The 10,532-nt window shown below is 38.5% G+C and overlaps 1 protein-coding gene across 1 annotated transcript; it reads left to right on the forward strand.

Annotated features, from left to right (window-relative positions):
* Window positions 1–959: 959 nt before the first annotated feature.
* Window positions 960–8,592, forward strand: LOC125227160. Its single transcript, XM_048131386.1, has 8 exons — window positions 960–1,065; window positions 1,153–1,308; window positions 3,535–3,728; window positions 4,271–4,369; window positions 4,506–4,953; window positions 5,066–5,199; window positions 5,826–5,963; window positions 7,560–8,592. Coding segments are annotated over exons 1-8 (1,236 nt in total). The 5' UTR covers window positions 960–1,064; the 3' UTR covers window positions 7,626–8,592.
* Window positions 8,593–10,532: the final 1,940 nt, after the last annotated feature.

Below are 10,532 nucleotides of genomic sequence, written 5' to 3' on the forward strand. Positions count from 1 at the left end.
AAAATAAAATTGCCTCCAGAATCCTCTGTGTTCAGTGGTGAGTGTTTAGGAATCCTTAAAGCAATAGAGTTCATCATAATAATGCGTCTCAATAAAACTATAATTTTCTCAGACTCTCTAAGTTCGATTCAGGCAATAGCCAAATTCCCATTTAAATGCAAATCTCACAACCCAATCATTTACCAAATCCGTAACCTTCTGTTAAAATGTCACGACCAAGGGTTCATAGTTTCCATCGCCTGGATCCCTGGACACAGGGGGATCAGGGGCAATGAAAAAGTAGATGTTTTAGCCAAGGACGCTATTCGTTGTGGGGACATGTTTCCGTATAAGAATGTTGCTCAAGACCTGCTGGCACTCCCCAATTATATTTACGAAAGGAATGGATAAAGTTATGGACATCTGGTGCGGGTGCGGCTGCATCACATTACCGCAGCATTCAAAAGTCAGTTCCTGCCAAACCTTGGTTCTCTAAAATCTCACTACCAAAACCTGCTACTAGTATGTTGATTAGAATGAGATTGGGTCACGTTTGTACTCCGGAACACCTTAAACTACTAGGACGCGTGAACAGCTCTGCGTGTATTTGTGGAGCTGATCCCGCTGATCTAAATCATATTTTCTTTTCATGTAACCTATATGACCGTACCATGTTGATGAATCAACTGTCAGATTTAAAAGTTCCATTTCCCACTTCTATTACATCATTACTTCTCATTTCCGATTCTTCCCCATATGTATTTAAATCATTATATTCATTTATTTCTAGCCATAATATCAAACTTTAACATAATATGTCACCTTTTCCTGATCCTCTCCCCAAAATTCCGTATTTTCCGTTTATTTAATAATCCTTTAAATCCGTTTCCCCGTTTTACTCGGCTGGCTGAATGCGCCAGGAGCGCGATGCCATTAAAAAAAAAAAAAAAAAAAAAAGACATATTTGACGTTGAGTGAATGAAACCGAGGATTCATATCAAAATCAGCAGTTATGTGAAGTTTCAGCGTCTTTGTTGATAAAATTAGCAACTAGTAAAACTTTGAAAGTTATTAATTTCAAAGAAAGTTAGTGTAAACTATAGGTTTCATATTATTATGAACTCCATTCTGCCAAAATATAAATCGCCTGTAACATTGTAATTATAATTGCAGTGTTAGCGGCAGAAGTAAACAATGACCGGACGATACTGGATTACCTGAACGAGGACTGCTGGCGCGCCGTGTTGCAGTATGTGCCCGTGCAGGACCTCATACGGACAGAGCGCGCCAGCCGCCAGTGGCAGGCGGTGCTGCTGACGTACTTGCGAGGTGAGGAGTAGTCAATTATCATTAGACGGTGCCACATCGCAGAATTCATAATTCGTTTTTATTTATTATTTATTTTGGGTTTTCAATTGTTCTCAAAATGTGTTTTTAATAGAATTCTTTAGAATATTTTTTTGATCAATGTTAAGGCCAGCACCGGCCTGAGCACTCAATCAGGGTGGCACAATAAAACATGTGTGCATGTTCCATTGCAGTTGTATTTTTTGAGCTGTTACCCATAGTTTAGATGTATATAGAGACTGCCCACACTCTAAAAATAAATATATTATATGCCTTATATTATCAAAACTGGCACATCACTAACATACAGATAGGTTCAGCACATAGGTTTAGCTCACTTCAGAAAAATGAAACTGTGAGTGTAGCATTGCAATTTTGTTCCTTATAGTGATGCTATTCATATATGCTCTGTAGAAGAACCATTCCAACAAGGTTTACAAAAAAACTAGATAAATAGATTTTCTTCAAATGCTCTACTTAGCTCTAGGATAATTTTGTAGATTTATTAAATAAAATAAAAAATAAGAAAGGCTTTTATTTCTGGTAATAAGGTAGTTTATTAAAGATGATCATTCTGTTAGGGAACATAATATGATTATTTAATTGAATTTTAAGTATTTATAATATATTGTTACTACTTTTAGCGTGTCGGGCCACGCTCAGTGTAGGGTTCCGTAATTTTTCTCAAAAAACTGAAATCTCGTATCTCACGCTGTTCCTCAAAGTTAAAACTATAAGGGTTCCTAGTTGACTACGGAACCCTAAAAATCTCGTATCTCACGCTGTTCCTCAAAGTTAAAACGCAGTAAGTCTATATGCATTCCATACATACTTACTATTGGGTTGGCACAAAAGTAATGAGACACTTGGTTTACGTTTTATATTTTTTATTATTATTACAATACAAAAAGCTTAGTCGATGATGTAATCACCATTAGCATCTATGACTTCTTGCCAACGATCTGGCAAAGTTTGGATGCCTTTCGCCCAGAACTCTGATGGCTGTGCCTCGAAAAAGTTGTTCAACTCCACCTGTACATCATGGAAATCATTGAATTGTTTACCCCGCAAATGTCGTTTCAGTTTCAGGGCTCTAAACAAATGAAAGTCTGATGGTGCGAGGTCTGGAGAATAAGGTGGGTGGGGTATCGTCTCCCAGCCCAAGTTCTGCCGCTGTTAGCGAATGGTAGATGCGACATGAGGTCGAGGGTTATCATGTAGTAAAATTACAGTGGCTCGTCTTCGTCGTTTTTTCTTGATAACAGAAGATAGTTCGGTGAGCTGTGTTGAATATTTGTTAGCGTTTACAGTTTCATTGTGTAATAGTTCATGAAACAGCATGCCTTGCGAGTCCCAGAAACAACAAAGCAAAACTTTTAAGCGGTTCTTTTGACTCAGCTTCGGTTGAGCTGGTGGCGTTTCTTCTCGAGGCAGCCAAAAAGCACGATGTGTATCGTTCTCATAATAAATCCATGATTCATCTCCCGTAACCAGATCAGTCAAAAACTCTTTACGTCGGGGTCGCAGCAAAAGTGATTGACAGATGGCGACACGGACTGCACGACTGGCGTCGGTAAGGATGTGCGGTACCCATCGAGCCAAAACTTTTGATACCCAAGCTCATGCAGATGGTATTCCACAGCGTGGTGACTGCAGTTAAGTGCTTCCGCTAATTCACGAGTAGTAGCATCAGGATTCGACTGTAGTTCGCGACGTAAATCGTCATCATTGAATGCAGGTGGTCGCCCTGAGCGTGACTGACTTTCAAGGCTCCTGTCTCCTGATTTAAGACGGTCAAACCATCTGGACACCGTGGCATGGCTTGGACCTACTTCCAGCGCCCAATGCAGTGTTGATATTGTCAGCCGCAGCCCGCGCACTGTGGCCTAACAAGTACTCGTATAAGTAAAGTGTTCGAACTTGTCGCTCGTCCATTTTATTTCAATCTAACTAAACCAATCACGAGGGCGGCTTTATATACCCTCACATTAGAAGTACCTAGAATGTTCTACAACATACTAGAATATTATCGAAAACAATTAACTTAAGAAAGGAAATGTATAGAGTTTTGTAGAGTGTGTCATTACTTTTGTGCCAACCCAATACAATTTTCGTTTCATTGACAGACGAAGATACAATTTTTTTTTTAAAGTAGTGACGATATATAGACTCATCACTGCTACAATGTCAATGTGTTATATTTTCCAGGAATCCATATTACTATTGTTGAAAGGGGAGAAGTACATCATAACACTTTGAAGTTGACACTTTCAGAAGACACCATAGAGTCATTTGAGATTTGGACACAAAAACTGGGCAGTTCAGTTGTGGACACATATTGCAACAGTCTTGAGAGTTTAGCAATAATCAAAGAGAACTGCCCTAACATCAATGCTCTGAAGGTAAACAATTTAATCAAAACTGTAAGAAATGTCTTTTTCCCCTCACTAGCTCGGAAACACGTGTTTTGTCCTTTAATACCAGCGGGTAAAAACGCATTTTATCCACTAGTGAGTAAAGTAATTTGACCTTGAATAAATTCACATTACCTGCTTTAAAACTGATAAAAGTAGGTGAATCTAGTAATAAAGATGATTTACCACCTGTGGAACTACTGGAAGCTGTGATAAACGCATTGTTTGCGTTATAGTTTCCTCGCTATAGTGAGGGGAAAAGTTTTGTGTTACACTCGGGTGCAAATGTATTTTACTTCTCGTGTGTTAAAAAACTCGCAAGTTCAGGATTCTATTTTCGAACCACTCGCTTCGCTCGTGGTTCAACTATAGAATCCTTTCACTTGCTCGTTTTTCAATTCCACACTCGGCGTTAAAATACAACTTTGCCCCCTTGTATAACAAATAACTATTATTGTAGTATTAATATTTTTTGCTAAACAGATTTGTATGAATAGTAATTTTATTTGTTTATCTTTATTATGTTACAGTTACAGTTTTCGGAATCTCCTGCCCCTGAACAACTGCTTCCATTTAATCTACGGGAAAACTTCAAGTTTGTACAACAGGTGTATTTCTCTTGTTATAATGTAAGTATTACTATCTGTCCAAAGCAGTAAGTTTTATTTTTTGTATTTTCGTTCGGGATTGTTGCAATTTTTTTGGAAAAATTATTGTATATGTATTGTACTTCTTACTAATGCAAACATTTTTTTAATATTTCAGATATCAGACCCATGTGTCAGTGAATTTTTGGCAGACAGAGCCTTGCAAGAATTGGAATTCTATTCTTGCCATGCAATGACTGGTCTTTGTTTCAATACCATAAACCTGTCAAATTTAAAGTCGCTGGTGATTGATTATTGTAGAATAATGGAGCCAAAATACATACTTCCTGTCATTGACCGCCTTGGCGAACTGACAAAGCTCAAGGTGGCTACCGTACCGTATGAAATACTTGAAGAAATGCAGATGGTGTTAGATAAGATGCCCAAATTAGAATGGTTGGAACTGTTCGATGACTTACGGATGAGTTGCCATACTTCGGAGCCCTTGAGTCGGCTGACACGCCTAAAGCACCTCAAGATATCATGTCAGCTGGGCGACTGTGATGTGGAGGCTGTAACGCGCAACTGCCAGGAGTTAACTACTTTGGATTTGCCAGACTGTCAAGGTTAGTGTAATTACTAGCTAGTAAAGCTGTACAATAGAATATAAATCAAGCATGAAGTTCAAAGAACAGAATGTTGTATTGGTTTAATATACTGTTCGTTTTTCTACGGTAGGGATGACGTCGGAAAGTGTGGAGCCACTGTGCCGGAACCTGGGCGCGCGCCTCACGTCACTGTACCTGGGCACGTTCTACGAGGCGGAAGACGACGACGTAGTGGCCATCATCCGCGGCTGTCCCCAACTCACGGTACACACTATTTTAGCTTTAATTCATTGTTCAATTGGTCCAATATTCTGAAATAAATTGGACCTACTTCGGATTATTGAATCGAGCTAAAACTTTACATGCATATATCTGTCCAATGCAATATTATGGTGGAGGAGGACTTATCTGACGATGGACACGGGTGCTGGCCATACGAGTAGGAACTGCAAAGGAGCTCTGCAGTTTCCAGGCCGCAGCGCCGACGTGAGCTTCATAAGACACTTTTACGATTGGGTCGTGATCGTGAATAAGCGCTAACTTTCCTACAACCCCTTCAACTTCAGTTACTATATTGCAAAGGCCGAAGGCCGAGCTCCGCTTAGGGCCGAAAGACCAGAGCGCCCCTGAGAGGCTCCCAATCAAGCGAGGCCGCAAGCCGAGCTGTGGGCTTACAGCGGCATCAACAACTGCACAAGGCGAAAAACTAAGACCGAAAGGCATTCGCTCAAAATCATAAAGGCCAAAGGAAGTTCTAAAAAGCCTGTTTTTCTAGGCATGACACTAAAGGCATAAACATAAATAATGCAAAACAAATGCATAGACAAATCTCGGGCCCCGCCACCACCAACTAGCTAGCTTCTCTATTGAGGAATGTATCCCCTGTACAGTTGTTGTTCATCGGGGGCTCGGGGTCGCTGACTCCGGCACTGCCGGCGCGCGCGGCGGCGGCGCGGCGCGCGGCCAGCCCGGGCCGCCGCCTCACGCTGGACCTGGCCTACACCAACCTCACCGATCATTGCTATCTGGTACGTAGTCATTTTATTTTTTTAGTCATTTATTTCATGAACAATTTTTACATTGTGTGTGAAAATCTTATTACTTAAATTATTAAAAATACTTAAGACTAACACTACAATAACAAAACACTTAACATGCAAATTAAAATTGAATTACAAAAAAAAACTAAATACAATAAAATAAAAATGTCACAGTTAATCTACATTTATACTTAAAAAATCCTCTACAGAGTAATAACATTTTTCCAACAAGAAAGCATTTAACTGTTTTTTGAAAATATAATAATTATAAATAGATTTCATGTCAATGGGTAAATTATTGAACAGCTTTATCGCTTGATAATTTGCGGATTGTTTGACCACTGTCAGTTTGGTCATAATAGGTTGTGGCAAGTCTTTCCTCCTGGTTGCAAGACGCCTCTCTTTCTGTTACGTACAAATAGACACTCCTAGCCTCAGAGGAAAAAATTCTATAGAGAGGACAAGCTGCGCGCGGCCTGGTCGCAGATGTAGGCCCATTGGGCCTACACCGCCGCCAGTTCGCCGTCCGCTGTCATCGAGTGTACACGCGCGCTGTTCACCGACTAAAAACGAGTTTTATCAAAAATGCCGAAGTGTGCAATAATAACTTGCAAACATCGCAGTGACCTGAATATTTCCAAGCCGATAGGATAACATTTCATAGGTAAATACTATTTATTTCCTTTTATTTCACATAAAACACGAATTCAACGTAATACTCCGAGTTGTACCATGTAACCTTACGTTTGCTTGTGCTTTAAAACGTTCATTATACATTGCGGCTACACAAGGAACATATTGTAAACAGTGTAGTGTTTTGCGCCGCAATGAACGGTGTACAAAACGATTCACTCAGTGAGACATTTTTCTCGGAAACGAGGCGAGGCGTTCCCGCTATTTATCGTTGTGTGCGTGCGCGATCGCGCTCGCTTATCGTTCGCGTGTACACATACATTGAAATGATGCGCGTGTATTGCGCAATAGGAGCGTCCAGCTACAAGTGTGTGTGGATTAGGTGTGTGCGTGCATTATCTTTACAATTACTGGTGCTTTGTGTGGGTTGCGCAGACCTTGCGACAGGCGTATTCTATACAAATCGCCCGGCATGACCTATCTCCCGAAATCTGTGCTCCTAGCATATTGAAGAAGGGTAACCGCGAACAATCATTTTTTTTTTAATGTTTAAGATATAGTATATCTGTTTGGTGCATTATGTAGCTGCTGATGAATGATTGAAAGTAAATGTGTTTTGGTAAACTTGACATAGTTATAGGTACCTAACTTGACAAATTAAAATATTTTTTTTTAGTACAGATGGTGTTTCTTTTACGCACTAGTGCGAGAAGTGGTTGCTATAGATATGCCAGTTCGAAACTTCGGAGGGCCATCTGTACTGAAAAACTTCGTACGATACACTTGCGAAAAGGAAATTCGTAACTCGTGTCGATTTAAAACACTCCCTTTCGGTCGTGTTTTAATTTATCGCAACTCGTTTCGAACTTCCTTTTTTACTCACTTGTTATCGTAATGTACTATTTCACTGCTATATCTGTTATTATAACAATTGGCGTTTCTTCTTAACAGGAAGAAGTCAAAGATCAATATGAAGAAATGAAGACGGAGTATGAAGACTTAACTGTAGTTTTATAATACACCGTTAACGGAATTCAATAAAAACACGATGTAGACATCTTCAATTCTTTGGTTTGGACCACCAAGGATGTCGCAGATCTGCTGTGTAAAAAAAGGAAAGATCACAAGAAACCGAGAACACACGTACAAAATTAAACATACAACATAGTGCGTAAGCTAATGCGGGTTAATCTCTTAACGGTGGTGAGTATAGGACATAAGAAATGAGATTACTTTTACTAAACGGTTTATCTATACAAAATTATTTGGAATGTAATGAAAAACGCTCGTTGACCGATGTAATTCACTGTCATCGCAATCATGTTTACTGTATATTGCTGCTGAGAATTTATTTTTTTTAAATTAATTATGGGGTAAAATTAAGAGTAACTCAAAAACACCTTAATTAATGATAACACTAATGAATTCTATGTCTGGTTTAATTTATCGGCCGTGGCTTACACACTATTCAGTCTAACCTCGGGTACCTACTGCTATTTCTGCCGTTAGTGATGCATTAACCTACTAGTGATAAATGGCAATAGTATGCGCAGCATATTCAAGATTATGTAGCCGGCTTGTGTTTCTTGTTTATTGTATTAGAACTTTATTTGTGAATGAACTAATAAATAAATAAATAAATAAATAAATATTATAGGACATTCTTACACAGATTGACTGAGGCCCACGGTAAACTCAAGAAGGCTTGTGTTGTGGGTACTCAGACAACGATACATATAATATGTAATAAAGCAATAATGAAAAAAAGAGCGCTTTACTTACGAGCTAGGCTCGAGCAGAAGGGAGAGGGGTACTCTGTGTTTTCTCTGGTGCAAAGGCTGTCCGTGGTAAATTGGTAATACATGTGGAAATGTTAGAATGCATTATGGGCACCTTTGCATTGGAAATGGCAGGGTGTCGTTTGTTATTATAAATTTCTATTAGTATTAATTTAGAAAAGTATGTGATAAAGAAATTTTAATTTTAAAAACCGGCCAAGTGCGAGTCGGGCTCGCGCACAAAGGGTTCCGTAGCAGCAAATATAATAAACCAATAACTTAACCAAAATTACAGTTAAATCAACCTATCTCAAAAACTATAAGAGATACTTTGATCAAACCAAAAATCGTTGAAAGAGTTAATTAGCATGCATCACCTCTATTTTTTTTAGAATTTTATACCCCGTAGTTATAAAAATAGAGGGGGGGGGGACATACTTTTTACGACTTTGAGAGCTGATATCTCAAAAACCGTTCACTTTAAGAAAAATGTTTTTTAGAAAACTTTATATCATTTTAAAAGACCTTTCCATTGATACCCCACACGGGTATGTACATCGAAAAAAAAATTTTCATCCCTCAGTTACATGTATGGGGGCCCCACCCCCAATTATATTTTTTACTATTTAGTGTCATAATTTTGTAGCGGTTCATACAACACATATTCCCATCAAATTTTTTTTTTGTTTTATTTTTATGGGCTTTCCTATCAATTCATCACTGTAGTACTTATAGTTTCCGAGTAAATCGGCTGTGACAGACGGACAGACGGACAGACGGACAGACGGACATGACGAAACTATAAGGGTTCCATTTTTGCCATTTTGGCTACGGAACCCTAAAAAGCGAGTGTAAATGTAAACTAAATCAATTTACACTACCAGTTGATTAATATTTTAAGCATGTACTGTACCTATATTTTAAAGTTCAGTGGTAATTAAATGATTTACACTAAAAGATAAATGTTAACTTTTTAAGATTTTAATTACAAAATAATTATACATATATAGTTAAAAGAGAAGTTTTATTCTCCATCTCAGCCTTATCTTTAAGTAATTTTAACGGGTACTTTGCAATGTAGGCGTCTACACTTTTGGCTATTTAACGCCTTCTCATGGGCAATGGGCACTTTCTAATGCTGTCTGTCTGTGTACGTACACTCTTCTAGTTCATTGATCGAAGTCGTCCCGAGCTTCGGCAACTTCAAGCAACACGGAATAGTCCGAATTCGTATTATTTTATTTTCCCTCTACTAAGCACATACAGATGTAGTGCGAAAAGCGTTTCGTTCGTATTTTTCCGGAAACGTTCGTATTTAAATATCATGCTAGTTCAGACAGGTAAGTACTTCTCGTACAGAGACTGACTGAAATAGCATGACGCGTTCGCACGTTTCCGTAAAAATACGAAGGAAATTATTTTCGCACTAATACATCTGTAGGTACCTAAGTATTATGAGCGGTGGTACGTTTGTGATACGGTACACAAAAACATTTCTAGGAGTGCAAGACTTTTTGGATACGGAATGATTCGGAAGGTAAGATATCACTTGATGGGCTCTTCCCTTCCTATGTGTCTGAAGCCTTGCATCGAAACTTGACTAGTACAATCAGAATTATCAATAAAGAAATCAAAGAGAAGAGAAACCGCGAACACGGACTTGACAAATAGCATCTTATTCTATAAGTTGATCTGTGTAGGGCGTCCCCAATATTTATTTATTTTATTTAATATAATTGAGTTTTAGGCTGACCAGAAATATATATTATTTATCAAGATGTTTAATGATATAACACTTTAAGTTCTCGCGCTTTGTACACATATTTAAAGTCACATACAGGTCGAACGCGATTAATTAACATTATTTTTACCTTTTTTCCCAACGTTTCGGCCAGGTTGCACTGGCCGTGGTCGCGGAAGACTGACGTCCCAGCAAAATGTCACCGGAGATGTAAACAACACAAAACTACCCGATATTAATTTATATAAATGTTCGGGGTAGACAAATAATTATAATCTACCCGCTTTTAGTTAATGTTTATTTCCCACCATGTTTATTTTAAAGGTAAAAATAATGTTAATTAATCGCGTTCGACCTGTATGTGACTTTAAATATATGTTTAATGATTTCTTATCAAGTGCTAAA

This window comes from Leguminivora glycinivorella, chromosome 6, assembly GCF_023078275.1.
Source record: "Leguminivora glycinivorella isolate SPB_JAAS2020 chromosome 6, LegGlyc_1.1, whole genome shotgun sequence".
NCBI lineage: Eukaryota > Metazoa > Arthropoda > Insecta > Lepidoptera > Tortricidae > Leguminivora > Leguminivora glycinivorella.